The sequence below is a fragment of the Pleurodeles waltl genome, chromosome 4_1 (genome assembly GCF_031143425.1).
Source record: "Pleurodeles waltl isolate 20211129_DDA chromosome 4_1, aPleWal1.hap1.20221129, whole genome shotgun sequence".
Taxonomy (NCBI): domain Eukaryota; kingdom Metazoa; phylum Chordata; class Amphibia; order Caudata; family Salamandridae; genus Pleurodeles; species Pleurodeles waltl.
In genome coordinates, this window is record NC_090442.1 from 208,955,565 (window position 1) to 208,975,414 (window position 19,850).

Consider the following 19,850-nt stretch of genomic DNA (forward strand, 5'->3'; position numbering starts at 1 on the left):
ATGAATTATTGCACACCCGGTGCACAATGAAAAACCCTTGCAAGGTGCAGCTCAGTTATTGGATCTGGGTGCCTAAGGTTCTTGGTGAACTTACAAGCCCTATATATCCCCACAACCAAAAGGGTTCAGTGGACGTACAGGTATGCTGCTTTTGAAAATCTTCCATAGTTATAAGTTACATACAAAAATGTAGAACCAAATGGCTGTTTTTTTAACTCAATTTCAATATATTTTTTTATTTCAACACCTGGTTTCCTTGGGAAAACCTTGAAGGATCTACATAAATAACCCCTTGCTAAATTCAAGATTTTGTCTACTTTTCAGAAATGTATAACTGTTGGTTTAATACTCATTTCTACCACTAACTGGGAGGAGGTTGAAAACACAAAAATAGGAAAGATAGGCTATGTCCCAGTAAAATGCCAAAACTGTTGTTGAAAATTTTGATTTATGAATCAAGTCTGCCTGTTTATCAAAGCTGGGAAGAGAGTGATTTTACAACTGCAAATCCTTTGTTGGTGCCATTTGCAGGGAAAAACCAGGGGCCAGATGTAGCAAAATAACATTTTGCGACTTGCAAATAGCGAGTCATTGCGACTCGCTGTTTGCAAGTCGCAAAATGTTATGCAGAACGGTGTCTCAGACACCGTCTGCAAGTCGGTATGGGGTCGCAATGACCCACCTCATGAATATTCATGAGGTGGGTCGCAAATTGCAGCCCCATACCGACTATGGGCACTCGCAAACATGGAGGCCTGCTGTAGTCAGCAGACCTCCGTGTTCGTGACTGCTTTAAATAAAGCAGTTTTTTTTTTTTTTAAGTGTAGCCCGTTTTCCTTAAAGGAAAACGAGCTGCACTTAAAAAAAAAAACGAAACCTTTAGTTTCGGTATTTTTTCAGGGCAGGGAGTGGTCCCTTGGACCACTCCCTGCCCTGAAAAAATTTTTCTGGGTCCAGTCACAAACTGGAAGGGGTCCCATGGGGACCCCTTCCAATTTGCGAGTGGGTTACCATCCACTTGAAGTGGATGGTAACTGCAACACCATTTGCGACCGCATATGCGGTCGCAAATGGTGTTGCATACCACTAGGAATCGCAAATAGGAAGGGAACACCCCTTCCTATTTGCGATTCTGAAATGCATTTTGCGAGTCGGTCCGACTCGCAGAATGCATTTCTGCATAGGAAAATGTGATTTGCAACTCGCAAACGGCAGTTTTTGCCGTTTGCGAGTTGAAATTCCTTTCCTACATCTGGCCTCAGATGCTTTCTTCTGCAGCACGATTCCCCATTTTTCCCAAATAACCCATAATTTAGCTGTATTTTGGCTAATTTCTCAGTCCCCTCTACGGAAATCCACAAACCCTGGATACCTTTAGAATCCCCAGGATGTTAGAAAAAAAGAAGTACATTTGGCATGTATACCTTATGTGGACAAAATCTTATAGGGGTTAAAGTGAAAACTACCCAAAATAGCCAAAAAAAGCTTAGCACTGGGTGGGGTGGAGAGGGATGGGGGTGGAGACCTAGCAGCAAAATAATTAAAAAAATCACACAGGTCAAAGGTAAAACATAACAAGGGACTCAGTCTCACTGGCGTGTGTAAATTAACAATAATTTAACACCTATCTTGTTACATTGAAGTCTGCTTAGGTGTATATCTTTGGATCTCTAGAAGAAGACTGTAGTCGAGAGGTAATGCATTGGGCCCAGTCTTGCTTTTCTCACCTTTGTGCTCTCTGCAGGAGGAACATGCACCAGGTCACAGGTGGTCTGGGAGAGCCTGGCAGTGTTCGCTGGCCACTTGCCTGCACCCTAGCCTTGGCCTGGATCCTGGTCTATTTCTCCATTTGGAAAGGCGTGGAATGGACTGGAAAGGTAAAGGAAGGGAATTGTTGGAATACCATCATGTGGCATGTCTGAGTTGATGTTGTTTGAAGAGTAACCATGGGGGTCGGTCTACTTGAGGGCAGTGCCTTGTCTTGGATGCAAATTGAACATGTCATAACACATTTGCCTGTTAGGAAATTGATTACATCTTGGGTTTTCAATTGTTACCCAAAGTATCCATTTTATCAGAGGACAGTCTGTTGCAGTCTAGGTGAAGACTACCTTCTAAAGACAGAAAATGTAATTAAGTTAGTTGGACAAGTCCCAGAATGCCATGGGTTGTTAATGGAAAGCTCAGCACTAGAACACGGTGTCCTTGAAATAAGATACGCTCATCCTATGTTAACATATGCATTCAAACGACACAGAGAAACCTTAGGTCACTGCCAAAGTTGACAGATCGCCATGTTTTTCCTAAAGGCTGAACACTTGAAGATAATATGCACAACTCACAAAAGAAGTCTTCAGAAGAGGTGCGGTCTCCAATGGAGTTGGTGTGTTGGCATTGCTGTGTTTGAAATTCTAAATAATGGAATGTAATTTATGGAAAATATTTTTTGCTCGAAGAAGTTGCTGCATGAGCCCTTTTAAAATTAGATTTAAAAGAAAGAATGACTAGTTTTGTTCACGTGTCCACTGCACACAGGAGCATGTGTCACAGTGTCTGATTTGGAAATTTCGCCATCTCTCTTGTCTCCAGGACCCCTCAACAAGACTTTATTTGCGCAAATTACATTGCCCCCCCAGAATCATAAAAACTCCCCGCCCTTTTGCAAGAGCTTTTTCCCAAACTAAATACTCGTCACCTGTATCTGCCGGGGTGAAGGCTGAGTTGCTGATGATATGTGTAAGAGGGGAGGGAAAAGAGCTCTATCCCCTGGAGATGAAGACTCCGTCCCAGGCCTTCAGTGTATTTGGAATGATAGAGGATGAATACACACACTCTGCCTATCCTTCTTGAGTCATCAGGGCACCTTACAGATCTGCACCAATCCTATGTTTTGGCCCATAAGATACCAATCTTTTTTAAAGGACGTTCCAATCTATTCTAGTAAGTATTGTAATTAGACAGCTAAATTGTGATTAGAGGAGTTGGGTATGCCCAGACCATCTCACCCTGTAGCTAGTATGTCCATGTCCTCACCATGCAGGGTTTCTTGCCTACCCAGGTGATTGGTTCAATCATTCATTGTAGCTTATCCAGAAGCTTTGAGGTAGGTTGTACAGGGAGTGTTTGCATGAAATTGAAGATTTAGCTGCTGCAATTATGAATACCTAGGACAGCTTGCCTGGCTGCCAAGCATGTAGGTCTGCCTTTGCGTTGGAGCGGTAGTCAGCATAGTTGCATTCAGCAGTTGTTCCTGCCAGGTTAATATGTCTTGTGACTTACTAGGAGGGCTGACCTATTGGACAGTTCTTTGTGTTCTTTTTAGGTGCACGTCAGTTTCTACCAGTTCCAGAAGGATGTGCCTAAAGTGCCTCATCACATAGACTTCACTATCCCCTTGCTCTGCAGTTCTTGGGATGCATCTAATCCTGATGTCAGAATGGCATGATCTGTTCTTGAGGTCTTCTCAACATCAGCAGAGATTGGCAAGTTCAGATACCAGAGTAATTGAGAGAGGCTCCTACTCATGGCCATCTTACCATGCCCCCTCTAAGTTGGCTTTAAAGGGTTAGCACTTTTGTATATCTCTGCTGTTTGGGACATGTGAATGACTATTGACGTTTAAAAAAAGAGGTCTCTTATGATGGGAGGGAGGTGAGTCATGTGATTGAGTTACTATGTGTGAGATGTTCACAATTTAGGCACTACAAAGTATAATTCATTGGCTTGTGAAATACACTATGGGGGTCATTACAAGCTTGGCGGGCGGCTACCGCCGCCCGCCAAGCGGTAACCGCTGTGCGGCCGCCAATGCGGCCGCACTCCCGCGGACCCCATTACAACATCCCCGCTGGGCCGACGGGCGCAAACCTAGTTTACGCCCGCCGGCCCAGCGGGGATGCGGCCGCCACATAGGAGCCGGCTCCTAATGGAACCGGCGGTGTTGCGGCCGTGCGACGGGTGCAGTAGCACCCGTCGCGCTTTTCACTGTCTGCTGTGCAGACAGTGAAAAGCTGCACAGGGCCCTGTTAGGGGGCCCCAGGACTCCCCTTACCGCCAGAAACAGGCTGGCGGTAGGGGAGTCATAATCCCCAGGGCAGCGCTGCTTGCAGCGCTGCCCTGGTGGATTATCACCGCCAGGGCTAAAACTGCGGGAAACCGCCGGCACTGGCGGTGCGAGCGCCGCGGTCGTAATACGGGTCTCCATACCGCCAGCCTGTTGGCGGTACGGACGCCGCGGTCGTAATACGGGTCTCCATACCGCCAGCCTGTTGGCGGTACGGACGCCACATTACCCCTGGCAGTCCCCTATATTGTCTATATCTTGGATCAATGGTGTCTCTTTGCTCCTTCCTTTTCACTAATATGCCCATTCTTGGACGATTCCTCTATAATTACACAGTGTATGTATCAGTTTGAGCAATCAAAAACTTCAATAGAAAGATTTGTGAAAAAAGAGGTCTCATTGGATGAGGGAGCCTTCTCTCTCATTGCCCTTTCTGGGCCATGGATCAAACAGATCTGATTGGCTGCTCTTAGAGAAAAAGTTCTCAAACAGCAGCTGTTAAGGACTTGGACACTACACACCCTGAGGGGATAAGATAGACACATTCTGACCCCGAGGCCACAGTGCAGGACCCTTTAAGCAGCCACCTTAGGTTAAAATGTCAAACAATTAAAAATAAAATCACATGATTTGTGACTCAGGTTTCTTACTGGCAAATACCTGACACCTAAATGGAAGGTGGGGACTGCAGTACCTTACTCCGTACCTCAGACCTTTTCAGCCATTTTAGAAGTTGGGGATTTTCAAATCAGAAATTTTGCTTACAATCCAATACAGGATTCATGAAACCAAAAAATATTTGAAAAATGCCATGGCCAAAACCCAAGAAATGTAGCCTTAGCCTTGAGCATCAACAGGTGGCTAGGCCCACCACCCAAACCCTGCTGCTCAAGGCTGAAGGTTGTGCCTAGTGTGGGTTGGTTACCCATGGCAAGTTGAGGGCAGAGCTGCAGGCCAATTCAATACCCAACCCTGGCAGCACATGGTAAAAGGCCATGCTTAGCAGGGGTTGAGCACTCACTGCAGAAGAGGTGTAGCCTGAACACCGGAAAAATCTGCTCTGCCCATTGGCAAAAACTGTGCATAGCTGGGGTTGAGCACTCAACCCCGTGCTGTACATGGCTGAAGGCCATGCACCGAGGGGGTCATCCATTTTCATAAATAAGAAAATTCACTGAAAAATATATGATTTAAAAAGTTGTGGCCTAAATGTGCAATGAACCTGAAATTCGCCAGTTATGGTTATTAATGCGCACAATACATGGCATAACCTGTGGCATCAACTATGCACAAAACACCAACTTGCCGAGGACACAGACATGCAAACACATTTGGTGGGTGGCATGAGTCATGGCATGTCTTGTGTGCATTGATTACCATAACAGGTGAAGTTCATTGGTTTTAAATATTTTAAACAGGACCATAACTCAATTATTAACTGTTTTTAGTAGAAATTTTCCACAAAAGAGTCTCATTCAACTCAGATCCTTGCTGAAAATATTTGGGGCGATCAATCAAGTGACCGCTGAGAAAAAGGAGTCCCCCTTTATCTAATTAATTTTTCCATTGGTAAGTTGAACAGAGATACCACAAAAACTGCTGAATGAAATTACATCATATTTAACAGAAAGCTAGATCTTGGTCCGGAAAGTAGGCTTTGTTTGATTTGGCATAAACCCATTAAGTAGTTTTTGAGAAATTAAGGCTCAAACATATAGGATTGGCTATATATGATTATGTTTTTTTGGCTTATGTGTTTTCTTTGCTAGTACTGCACCTAGGAGGGGTAGGGGCACCCTGATTTTTTTTTTAATGTTCTGAGAGCTGCAAGGAGTACGGCAGTCCCCTCCCCACAACAATATTAAAAAAACACACTAAAGCTCCTGGGTCATTGAATCCATTACCTCAAGAGAGCTTATCATATGCTTTATAAAACGCGTTCAGTTGGAGTTGCATACAGTTTATCTGGAGTGCAGAGACTTCTAGTGGTTGGTTCTATGGTTGCAATTTGTAGTGTGAAAAAAATTGGAAACGTTCTCAAACACTTCAGTGTTTTCTTTTTAAGGGCTTTATTAAAACCATTTTTTCACAATCACTATTATTAAGCTTTCCAATGTGTGAATCAATTAAATATGCATTTGATTATGGTTATTAGTGATTTTAACACAGCCAATAGTTCTGCTTTATATATGTTATTGTACTGATCCCTTGATAAAGCCAATAGACCCAGCCACTATTTTTTGTGTTTTTGAGCCTTCAACAAAGCCAATAGGTCTGCCTTACTTAAGTTAGTGTATTGTTACATGATTTAGCCAGCCATGTGCTTGGAGGGAGATGGGCACACCGGCATTGCGCAGCTTGCGGTTAGGTGTGCTTAACTAACTATAACTTGTGCCCTCGCAATGCAATGCTAATTACTTTACATATTACTCATGAAATTATCTATTCTACTCTTGATAACCTCACTGCAACATCTGAAATTACATCATTCATGACAACGCTGTGCATGGAGGGGGTGCAAGTTATAGTTATTTTAGGGCACAAGTTACAGTTACTTGAGATATCAATAACTGATGTATTTCCATTGTTTTGTTCCTTCAAGAAAGTATGTTATTTATAGAGCAACTGTACTAATAAACACACATTCACACATATATTGCTGCAGTGCAAAGGTGAAATGTGAGTTTATTCCCACAGTACAACACAATTAACCAAACATAAACACTTTTTCCTGCATCACATATTGTATGCTACAATTAATTTAAATAGAGGAAAACCTGTAATAATTGTCATGAGGTCTCTTGAATGATAATTTGCCATGCTGCACAAATGTATTCCCTTGTGTTCTGGTTTCAGTTAAATAAATTTTGTTAAAACAAGTACATATGAACACAATATCAAGGGAAAAACAATATATTGAGATGCGTAGATTATAAGATTCTATTTGATTTATCGTTTTTGTAGTGGGAGGGGGAGGAGCATCATGACCCATCCTCACACTCTACAATGGTAATAGTGTACTCATACACACACTCTCACACACACACACACACACATATATTCACTTAAAAAAACAAAGGTTAAGGGGACATTATAGTTAGACTCAAATTTTAAACGTAAAAAAACATAGAAATTCAGCTGTTACAGTTAGAGTTATCGCATGTAACTATAACTCGTGCCGTAAGGTAACTATAACTCAAGCCCCCGCAATGCAGTTTTTATCATAAAAAATTTACTGCAAATATTACCTTGATATTATCAAAGATGTCTTGAGTGCCACAATTTGTGGGGTAGGCAACAGTGCATGGCACGGGCATGAGTTTTAATTACCTTAGGCGATGAATTATAGTTACTTGGCTTGACCGAGTGGCCCCCCTACATCGATTTTGTACAAATCCCCAGGGAGGTGGCAGTTCCAAGGCAGCGGGGGGAGGGGAGAGGTGGCCCTCCTGTATTCATCATAACTAAAGGCCTTAGGAAATGTTTTTGTTCTCTGGGAGGTCCCTGTCGACCCAATACCAGAGCTAAGGGTTCAGGGTGTTCCTACCCTGGCGCCTCTTCTATTTTTTTTTTTTTTTTAATCTGGAACTCGGCTGAAGCCGAGTCTCAACATTGCTGCCAACACTTCCTGCTTGAAGTGTTGTCAGCCAATCAGATTTCAGCATGAGATTGAGAGGGTTCAATAAGTCTTTGCGCCCCTATCTATGCAAATTTGTTTTTACTTTCATTTCCCAAAAACTGCTGAACATATTTACACCAAATAACAAAAGGGCACTGTCTGGACCAAGAGCTACCTTACTGCCAAATGTCGTTTAATTCTGCCCAGTGGTTCAGGCTGTAGTCGTGATCAAAATCCTTCAGGGAATTAACATGAGCAATGCACCTTTTTTGACCCCCCCTTTTTCTCTGCCCCGCTTAACAGATCACCCCAAAACGTTCGAGGCAGCAGCTGACATGGATATAGGCAAGTAATAAAGTGCTTTTGCTATAGAAATTAGGTTCTAACTATAACTACCTAGTGGTGACCGCCACTAGGTAATAAATATATACATATATATATATATATATATATATATATATATATATATATATATATATATATATATATATATATATATATATATTTATTTATTTATTTATTTATTTATTACCTAGGTCACCACTAGGTAGTTATATATATATATATGTAGGTAATCACTGGAAACACTAAAGGTTACAGGGTTGTTGTAGATAGGTTGACGTTCATCTACACAAAACCATAGAAATTCAGCAGTTATAGTTATACTAATGTTAAGAATCTATAGCTTGTTGCCTAAAGTTCTTCAGATGAGTATAACTCTATGTATAACTATAACTGCTGAATTTCTGTAGTTGTGTATGGGTGTAACATCAACCTAACTATAACGTCCCTGTAACCTTTGGTTTTTCCAGCGAATTTCTATTTAGCTCTCACTGGTTTAGTAAGATTGGCTTTCAGGTTGTTTGCCATTGTGCTCATCTCAGAAATGTGTATATTGTATTTTACTAAACTACAGAGAATTGTCCTTAGGGCCTATCAGACATTGGCCCTCATTACGACCTCAGCGGTCTTTTCGCAAGACTGCCGAGGTACCGCTGTGCTGAAGCCCGCCAGTGGTGGCGGTCTTCCGTCCTGCGTATTATGACCGCTGGCAGCCCTCCGTCCTTTTCCGCACGGAAAGCCGCCAGCAGCCATACTGACGGTCGGCAGGAAAGTGGAGGCTGCTCAACCTCCACCGCCACGTCAACAGAACACCGCCCACAGAATCACGTCCCATGATTCGGTGTGGCGGTGTTCTGGTGCTGGTGGGCTGGTGGCGGAGCTGCCCCCATGGATCCCCTCCCAGAGGGCCAACGGACTAGGTAAGTTGATCGTCCGTTAGGGGAGAGGGGTTGGGGGGTGATGTGTGTTGTGTGCGTGCATGGGGGTATGTGTGAGTGTGTAGAGGGGGTGTGTGAGTGCGTGTATGCATGCGGGGGGTGCTGTGTGTATGGGAAATGTGTGCGGGTCAGTCGGTGTGCATGTCTGTTTGTATGTGTGCGGGTATGTGTTGTTGTGATGTATGTGTGCGTGCATGTATGTGCATGTTAGGGGTGCGTGCGTGTAGGGGTGTGTATATGTGTATATGTGCAACTTGGGGTGTGGGTGGGGGGGTTGTGCCACCTTTGGGGGTGGCAAGGGGTGTGGGGGGGAGGACTCATGGGAGGTAGTGGGGATGGGGGAGACCCCTATCAGTGCCAGTGAAGGAATTCCCTGGCACTGATAGTGCCTACCGCCATGGATCTCATGGCGGTTCCCAATCCCCTGAAATCCATGGCGGTATGCAGGGTCCTGATACTGTTGGCGGTCTAGTGACGGCCGCCGGGCTGGAGACAGAAATCTCCAGCCCAGCAGTCATCACCGCCATGGCGGTCGGAATGGTGAATTGGCGGATGACCTAGGCGGTAACCGCCGCAGTCATAATTCAATTTTTTTTCCGCCAGCCTGTTTGCGGTCTTACCACCGACCGCCAGGGTCGTAATGAGGGCCATTGTCTTTTCAATAGCAAATGTATCCATGTTGACCACTTAATTTATAATTGCAGGTCATATGAGGGTAATCTGATTAGGATGAATAGAACGTTGTTCACGGGTGGGGAATGTTGAATTACTTAAACTCCATAAACCCTAGAAGACAGGTGTCACAATCACTGCATGATGTTGTCAGCGTTGTCATCAACGATGTCATTAGAAATTTCATTGATGATGTCATCATTGATGTAATTTAAAAGTGATGCAATATGTGAGATCATTAGCAGTGCATGTAGGGGTGCAAGTTATAGTTAGCTCAGTAATCTACAACTGGAGAAGTTCTGTGTTTTTTGGGATTTTAAACATTAGTTTTTATCTTCCACACCTAACTAGAACGTCCCCCTAACCTTTGTTTACCTGAATTTCCAGGTTTTTTTTTGCGTAAACAAGACTCCTATTATCAAATCTAACTATAACATCACTTTATCCTGTAGCCTGTTCAGTGATGTTCTAGCTATTTGCAACATATGGAAAGAGTTTATCACCATACCTTACTTTTACTTCACTTTAAACTTTGTTTTTTTTCAGTGAATTTGTGGGGTTTCCAGATCATGTTTAGCCACCTCCAGCCAGGCCCTGAGCCAACCCTCTGCAGCAGGTCCACCCCCTGAAGACAAATAACCCACATTAGGGCCCATATTTAAAGGAAAATGATGGAGAGTGACGCTGCGTCAAAATTGGCACTCTGACCTAACCATAACTACACAGTGATGACCTCCACTTTGTCATATATTTCATTTTTACAAATCTTTACTATTGTAAGGGCTATTAGGATAGGATTATGTGGCATGGAGGTCCTAAGTATGCATAAAGCTTATTCATGTTATGCATCAAAAAATTAAAACTATCCCTAACAGTATTATTTTTATTCCCTTGAGCTAGAAATAAGTTTTTTTTAAATTTGCATATTATGCAGCAAGTTTATATAAGCGGTTTATATATATTACAAACATCTAATACATGTATAGAAATATGCATTTTTTTTCACTAAAAAAAGGTTACAGGGATGTTGTAGTTAGGAAATAGAATTAAAAAGACTTTTGAAATTCACTGAAAAACCAAAGGTTTCATGGACGTTATAGTTAGGCTCAGATTTTACACACACTAAACCATAGAAATTCAGCCGTTAGAGTTATCTGAGCTAACTATAACTTACTCCCCTACAATGCACTGCTTATAAACCCACATATTACATCACTCATGACATGGTCAGTGACATTACTGATGACATCATTCAGTGAGTGTAAGTGTTTCGTAAACATTTCTGAGACTTAAAGATATATATTAAGCTACCGCATCAGTTAGATTAGTATTCTTTCTGTACTACTGAGTGATACTATTTGTAACATTTGTCATCTGATCTATAACCCCGTTTTTTGAGTGAGTGTACTATTTAACAGTGAACTAGCCTCTACACTGACACATGTTCCCTTCTGATGTGTGTGTATGATAGTGCTTTGCGACAGTCCAAGCTGTTCACTGAAGCTTCACTCCACAGTGATGGCTGAGTATTGTTTTATTTTATGTTATACTGGCCAGTTTCCTTAGACTTCTCTACTTTGTGATGAATGACTGTAGTAGTAGATTGCAATAAATTGATCTGTTCACTTAGACCTTTCTATAAGTTGATGGCTCAGTGTAGTAGATATTTACAACAGACTGACCTCTCTGCTCACACGTGTCTCCAGGATTACTAGTGGTTTGTGACACAGTGGTCTGTCCAATAAGACTTCTATACTGATTATATGTTGTAGAGGTTTGTGTAACTCTAATATTTGCACTAAAACCTCTTTCCAGGTTCATGAATGATATTGTTGTGGTTTGTAATAGACTAGATTATGTTTTACTTTGGTCATGTTTAGAGTAGTGGTTCAGAAGAGAAAGGATTATCCACTGAGAATTTAGGTGTCTTAGGTGATAAGTGAGTGTAGTAGTTCACAAGCTTACAGTCACCTCTACAGCCAACTCTGTGCTGTATGACTCTCGCCTGTGTCGTCTTCTTATTTAAAAAAAAATATATATATAGTATTTTACAAAGTATGTTGACATTTACTTTGTTGGATGATGCTGTCAGTGATGTCATTGGAGATGTAATTAGTGATGTCAACAGTGATGTCACTGACCATGTCATGAGTGATGTAATATGTGAGGTCATAAGCAGTGCATTGTGGGGCCGTAAGTTATAGTTAGCTCAGATAACTATAAATGCTGAATTGCTACGGTATTATGTATAGAAAATCTGAACTTAACTATTACGTCCCAGTAACCTTTGATTTTTTCAGTGAATTTTTAAGTTTTTCTTAATGCTATTTCCTAAGTATAAAGTCCCTGTAAAATTTTGTTTTTTTCAGTGAATTTCACCATTTGTTTTTTAATGCAAATTGCACTACAATTTCACCCATACATTCAATAATGTAATATATATTCTCAGAAGTTTTTAACTACATTTTATTACACACATTACACATTATGTTTATACTTTTTAAAGGTAACAAGAAAACAACATAAGGTAAGTTATGTAAAATTTATGTAAATACAGTACAACAAGCCTTTGTCTTTTTTGTATTCATTTTTATGGATCCACAGATCCAATGCAATGCCACTACAAATGTACTGCCATTCCAGGAACACATCCAAACATGAATTTTACATTGAATACACTAGGGGCCAGATTTAAGAAGCCCCTGGCGCCACCTTGTGCCACATTTCTGTCATTTTTTTATGCAAATGTGGCGTTAAGGTGTCATTTCCTCTGCACTATATTTACAAAGTGATGCAATGCATCCTCAGAGCAGGTGTTAAAATGGCGCACCCATTTAAATCAATGGGCCTCCTTCACTTTGCCACACTAACATCAAAATGTTTGACACTACTGCCACAATAGCGCTAAAATTTTTGACACTATTGTTTTAACTACCACCATGGTGCGCTATGTGTTAAATACGGCGCAACCATGGTGTTGTTAGTTGCCGGTAAGGTGGCACAGAAAAAGTGGCACCTCAGAGCTGATGCGCCACTTTTTCATAAATCTGGGCCCAAGTCTCTACCCTTTCACATTGCATACCAAAATCAGTTCTTTGGGTTTCGCATCTCTCTGGAGACAGACTCAAAACAACAACTCCATCATATTTCTGACTTTCCTTGAAAAAAAGAGAGTTTCAAAGTTATAGGCCCTCATTACAACCCTGGCGGACGGTGTTAAAGGTGCGGCAATACCGCAAACAGGCCGGCGGACAAAAAAAGGGAATTATTACCCTGGCGGAAACCGCCAACAAAGACAGCCACTTTAACACACCGCCAGCCACGGCGGTACAGACAAGCAGCGCGGCGGACACCACCAACAGACAGGCGGAAGACAATGTACTGCCCACACTATTACAGCCTACCAATCCGCCACTTTTTCCGGGGCGGATTCACCGTGGATAAAAACACGGCGGAAACAGTGACTGCAATGGGAAAACGCTCACCTGAACACATCCCACGAGGAACGAGGACTCCATGGAGCCCGAATTACACATTCTACCGGCCCTTGTATTCCTACTCATCTACGAAGACCAGCGCGGGCGAAGACAACGGTGAGTACTGCACCTACGACATAGGGGAGGGAGGAGGCAAAAGTTAGGGACACACACACGAAACACCCCCACCCCCACCCTCGCATATTACAACACACACACCAATGCATGTCCAAAAACCACGGTAACAACCCACAATCTCCCCGGAAGAATGCAAAGACAAAACGAAATCAGTTCAAACATTGAAATGTATTAATACACATGTGTCAAAAATATACAGATATATTATAAAATCAAACAGAAATATAGACATTGCGAGAAGTAGTGCAGATATGCACATATCAATGTCCGTGCACCACTAGTCCAAAAATGCATGGGCGAGGCCCACAAAAGATACCTGTCCACAATCGGAGAGAACACTGCCGGGGCATCAGATAGAAATACTACAGGCACCTCAGGGGGAAGGGAAGGGGGGGCACCTCAGCCGGATGATTGCAAAGCCAGATACACGGCGGAGCTCCATGCCCATTGATGTATCCCGGGGAGTGCAAAGCCACAGTCTCTCAAGTCTATACAGTGGGTGGTTTGCCCACTGTTAAATCCTGGGGAGTGCAAAGCCACAGTCTCTCAAGTCTCTACAGTGGGTGGTTTGCACACTGTACCATCCTGGGGAGTGCAAAGCCACAGTCTCTCAAGTCTATACAGTGGGTGGTTTGCCCGCTGTACCATCCTGGGGAGTGCAAAGCCACAGTCTCTCAAGTCTCTACAGTGGGTGGGTTGCCCACTGTACCATCCTGGGGAGTGCAAAGCCACAATTTCGCAAGTGGATGACAGACGCCACTGGCTCTGGAGGGGGACTGGTGCCCAGACTGGATTAGTCTCCCCGTGAAAGTTCCTGTCCCGTCACTGTCCCAGCTGCACATGGGATAACGATGCTTGATGTGGCGGTCTTTTCATTCTTCCCCGGTGCATGCCCTGTTCAGTGGTGCTGTGCCATGGCGGTCTCTGGACTGTTCAGCGGTGCTTTGCCATGGCGGTCTCTGGACTGTTCAGCGGTGCTTTGCCATGGCAGTTCTGGACTGTTCAGCGGTGCTTTGCCATGGCGGTCTCTGGACTGTTCAGCGGTGCTTTGCCATGGCGGTCTCTGGACTGTTCAGCGGTGCTTTGCCATGGCGGTTCTGGACTGTTCAGCGGTGCTTTGACATGGCGGTCTCTGGAACGGGCATTGGTGTGTGGCATGACGTTCCCTGGACTGGGCATTGGTGTGTGGCATGAAGTTCCCTCATAGCCCAGCGGGGATGTGGCAGCCAGGGCCCTCCTGGACACTGACTCCGGCGGTGGCAGTGGTCTCCTGACCAGTAACGATACTTGGGCCCTCCTGGGCACTGACTCCGGCGGTGGCGGTGGTCTCCTGCCAAGTGACGATACTTGGGCCCTCCTGGGCACTGACTCCGGCGGTGGCGGTGGTCTCCTGACCAGTGACGATACTTGGGCCCTCCTGGGCACTGACTCTGGCAGTGGTCTCCTGACCAGTGACGATACTTTGGCCCTCCTGGGCACTGACTCTGGCGGTGGTCTCCTGACCAGTGACGATACTTGGGCCCTCCTGAGCACTGACTCTGGCGGTGGTGGTGGTCTCCTGACCAGTAACGATACTTGGGCCTTCCTGGGCACTGACTCCGGCGGTGGTCTCCTGACCAGTGACGATACTCGGGCCCTCCTGGGCACTGACTCTGGCGGTGGTCTCCTGACCAGTGACGATACTTGGGCCCTCCTGGGCAATGACTCTGGCGGTGACCACGGTGTTGGAGGTGGCGTTTCGACCGCCGGTGAAGAACCAGAACCTTATGGGCCTGGCGGCGCAGGGTACGCCTGAAATCTCCTTGGATTCACCTGCCTCAACTAACAGAGACACGGGACACTCTGTCAGGCGTAAAAGATCAGATTTTATTAGCTGCAGCTAGTACAGTTGTCCAAGAAGTACACAAGGTATGTTCTCAGGAGACTGCCACTTTACTTTGTGGCGCACAATCTTATATACCGTATAAAAACCATTTATTAACTACATACACTCCCAGAACACATAGAAAGGAGCCAGTAAGAATAACGTAAAGATAGAACAGAGCCAATAGAAATGTCGGAAAACAAGACAGCACCAATAGAAGGAATTGGAAAACAAAGTATCAAGTGACTTAAGGTTGCCTCCCCTCCAGCTGTGTTTGTCACCCCTCCCTTGAACTAATTCATTAACCGATCCACAACGAAGTTGCATGTGGTGCGATAAGTTTGTGTGCGTTTGGAGGACAGTTGTGAAATGAGAGAATACTAGCAAAGGACAGCGAAGGCCAGACGATAAGATAAGATCGGCGGAGAATAGTGTGAGCCTACAGATAGTTGAAACAAGGATTAGAAAACCAGACAGGGATTAGTGTACTCGGTCAGACCTTAATACCAGCCTTGTAAAGATAGAGGCAGAAGGCTGTTTTGAACACCATGTTGCAGAATAAGCAGAAAAGGCAGAATGGACTTCGTTCGCTGTGCTGCCTGAGTGAAGGCAACATAAAATGGCGGCGGGCCACAAAATGGCGGGTCGATACGATCGTATTAAAAATCGAATTTCCTCAGACCCTCCTTTTGCCAGAACTCAGGCAAGATACACAAACTCATGTTAATCTGAGTCGATGTCTATGGCCATGAGGTCATCAAGCTGTTGCTGTACCATCATTTTGATATTCTCTGCTCTTTGTGACTTGGGTTTGGGAATACATGCAGTAGCACATAGGTTGCAGATGGCAGGACCGCAGTGCATACAAAGACAACAAGAGAATATAAAAGCTAAAATTACTCCAAAGAATGTCAATACCTTCCAACCCCATTTGGACAGTAATCCCCAAAACCACTCTGAAAAGGACCAATCTCCTTCGTCCTGATGAATCGACTCGGAGATTATGTGTAACTTAGAGATAGCTTGGTATACTGTTGGAGCGTCATTAGGTATGAAAATACAGCAACTTGATCCGATCAATTTGCATACTCCACCACGGTCCGCAAGAACAAAGTCTAAGGCAACACGGTTCTGCAAGGTCATAAGACGATCAGCCTGTAGTTCAGCTGTAATGTTACTTAAAGCTCCTACAGTGATGTCTATGGTGGTTTCTACGACACGAACCAATTGCCTTATATTTCTGCTGTTGGCCATTGGACCCCAGAAGGGAAGAAATCCTTTGAGGAAATCTCCTCCCTCTTGTCCTGCTGTGTCTTTCGAATCCACAATCCCTCTGCCATATCTATTTTTATGATGGTTCGCAGGAGCGGTGTATGTAGGGGGAAGAAGAAAGGCTATATAACAAGTACCAGAGAAATCAGCTGGCAACCATGTATAAGCCCTATCGTGGCAAACGAAGTATGTACCTTGAGATGGTACTAACGGCGGTGAATTCAAGGCTGAATAAACATATGTATGGGAACATAAACTTTCTCTTTGTCCGGTGTTTGGAGTTCTACCATTTATTTGCAGACAGAAATTTCCTTGTTGGGGTATGACCCGTATCGGAGGAGATTTTCCTTGCTCAATCTTATCATTGAGGCTGGAAATGTAATTAGTTATGTTCCAATTGGTATATGCTTTTCTTTCATCTATGGAAGCTTCACTTTTTTCCATGATTTTAGCCATAGCTACCATTCCCTTTATCAATAAACTATGACTGAAATCTGAACCAACACTATGTGAACTGACAGGTTGTTTAATTTTACTTTGATATGCATTATTGAAAATGACAAAATAAGCCCAAGCGGAACCTTCATAGGAGAATGGAAGAACTAAATATGGCATTCCTTTTTCTACCGTATGTGGTATGAGTCCACACACCCAACAGTCAGTTGTATTGATCACTAACTGATGTTGATGTAACAACTGGACGAAGGAATTGTTAAAGTATTCAGTTCTTCTGATGAGTTCATGCTGGGGAAGAGTGTGAAATAGGTGCGGAGAGATAGTAGAAGAAGATGTAGAGGTAGGAGAAGAGACAACTTTTTGCTGCAGAGTAATAATGATCCAGTTTACAGATGCCAAAAGAATACACGACAATATAATGACGCATAGAGCAATACTACAACGACTATATATTTCTTTACAATTATTCTTTACATTTTTACTTTCTCTTTTATCTAATGTAGCCTCCATCTTTCTAAGTGGATGCTCACGGCAATCTTCCTCAATCACTGTAGTCACGATTATCTACCGTCCTATGACACTGTGAGGTCCTGCAGGCCTATTGCCACTTACTCAGGTCGTGACTAAGACTCCTACCGTGACCCTGCAACCGGGATAGAGTACTACATAGGAGAGAAATTTACAAGTTCTTTGGTCTTGGTCTCAAATTATAGCGTTCCTGTCCAGAGGCAGTCTGGTTTTGAAACAATGTTCCTGGATTTGTCGTGTTCAAGCGACGATGCGATGGTATTGCTTCTTGAAGGACGTCGTCGTTCTCTTTCTCAGAAAGTGTTCCAATTAGACGCGCATCACTGAATGGTACAAATTGCGGAACTTTCTCACTTTCAGAGTCACTGATGCCTCTACGGACCCACTGATCGAAAGGCAAGGGCAAAGGCACTTTCTTGCAGTGCACGGCATGCACCCAGTTTTTCTTTCCTTCAACTTTAACTGCTGTTCTTGTGGTCAAAAGAACCAGGCGTGGCTCTCTCCATCTGGGCTCCAAATTTCTCTGTCGCTGGAAATTTTTCGTGCAGACCCAGTCACCTGGTCGGATGGAATGACCTGGGTCTGTGGAAGCCTCTGGTAGAGCACTCTGAACCTGTTGATGAAGAACACGCAATTTAGTTGTAAGGTCATGCAAGTAGTCAATCAACATCGGGTATGGCAAGTCTGAGTATTTCTTAGGGCGAGGAACTCCCCATACATTAGCTGGGCGACCAAATATCACTTCGTAAGGGCTAAGCCCCAAACGAGAGTGTACTGCTGTTCTGGTGGACAGAAGAGCCAATGGTAAAGCATCAGGCCAATTAAGTCCTGTGCTAGCTTGCACCTTAGCAATTTTAAGCTTCAAGGTTCCATTGTAGCATTCTACTAAACCAGCCGACTGTGGGTGATTCGCCGCGTGGAACTTCTGTTTTATGCCAAGACCTGCACAAACTTTTTGCATGACTTGACCCACAAATTCTCTCCCATTGTCACTCCAGACAATGCGCGGCAAACCAAACCTAGGGAAGAATTCTTTCAAAAGTATTTTGGCAGTTGATAAAGCAGTATTGTCCTTCAAAGGGTAGGCTTCTACCCATCTAGAAAAAGCACATACTACCACCAGAACATATTTGAGGTTGTTGCATCGTTCCATGTGAATATAATCGATCTGCAACACCTCAAATGGATATGTCGGAGGAGCAAAATGACCTGCTGGAGTTGGGGTTCCCTTTCCCGGATTGTACATCAAGCAAACAATACAATGTTTTACTACATTATTTGCACACTTTGGGATCCCCTCATTTTGCCACACTGGAGCCAGAAGTTTACATATTCCTTTTGCACTTAGGTGAGCTGGACCATGTGCCATAGTAACTACAGGTAGTACATAAGCATCTGGTAACAGCCAACGTTGATGTTCTGATAATTCAACCCAACATCCCATCTCATCTAACATTCCTGTACTTTCCTTCCACTTTCTCAACTCATTCTCCGTAGCCTCTCCTTGAATTGATTTCACACTCTCTACTGTATCTTCACACATTCCCTTTTCTCTTACGCAGTTTGCGGGACCTGCAACATACATTCGACTTGTGTTGTCTCTGGCTGTCTTTTTCGCTACCTCATCTGCAAATGCATTTCCTCGACCAACATCGTCCACAATCTTTTTGTGTGCACTACACTTCACGATCGCTATCTGAGTAGGCATTGTAAGTGACTCAAGAAGTTCAGTCACTAATTGACCATGTTGTATCTTAGTACCATGGGAAGTAAAGAATCCTCTTTCCTTCCATAAACGCCCAAAGTTAAACGCTACACCAAAAGCGTATTGGCTATCAGTGTACACGTTTACTCTTTTTCCTTCGGATAACACACACGCTCTAGTTAAGGCTATCAATTCAGCTGCTTGAGCTGAATTATGTCTAATGCGTGCTGTCTCCACAATCGTATGCAAAGTAGTAATAGCGTAGGCTGAAACTGTATCTCCATTCGGGAACTTGAAACAAGAACCATCTACCCATAGTGTTCCATCTGGATTCACTAATGGCGTGTCTTTTAGGTCAATTCTACCCTTAGTCTCTTCTTCAGTACGGAGAAAACAATCATGCTGTTCAGAGACATCTCTCTCTTCTGGAAGAGGCAACAAAGTAGCTGGATTCAGGGTATTACATCGTTTGATGTGTATGTGACTAGCCAAAAGCGTCAGCTCATATCCGGACAACCGAGCACTCGTAAGATGCTGCGTTTTTGTCCTATTTAGTAAAATATCCACTGCATGTGGCACCATAACAATGAGAGTATTATCTAGCACTACTCCAGCAGACTGTCGAATAGAAATTGCTGCTGCCGCTGTCGCCTTAAGACAACTAGGCAATGCTTTAGCTACTGGATCTAACGTAGCTGAGAAATATGCGCATGGTCGCTGTTGATCTCCAAAACGCTGCGTTAAGACTGACAATGCACAACCCTCTCTTTCGTGGAC

General features: G+C 43.7%; 1 protein-coding gene across 1 annotated transcript in view; it reads left to right on the forward strand.

Moving 5' to 3' along the window:
- LOC138287583 (sodium- and chloride-dependent GABA transporter 1-like) overlaps nt 1-19,850 on the forward strand; it is a 596,565-nt gene that overhangs the window by 380,395 nt on the left and 196,320 nt on the right. The window contains exon 6 of the mRNA XM_069228141.1: nt 1,745-1,877. Coding sequence (XP_069084242.1) covers nt 1,745-1,877 — 133 coding nt within the window. The remainder of the gene's footprint in view (nt 1-1,744; nt 1,878-19,850) is intronic.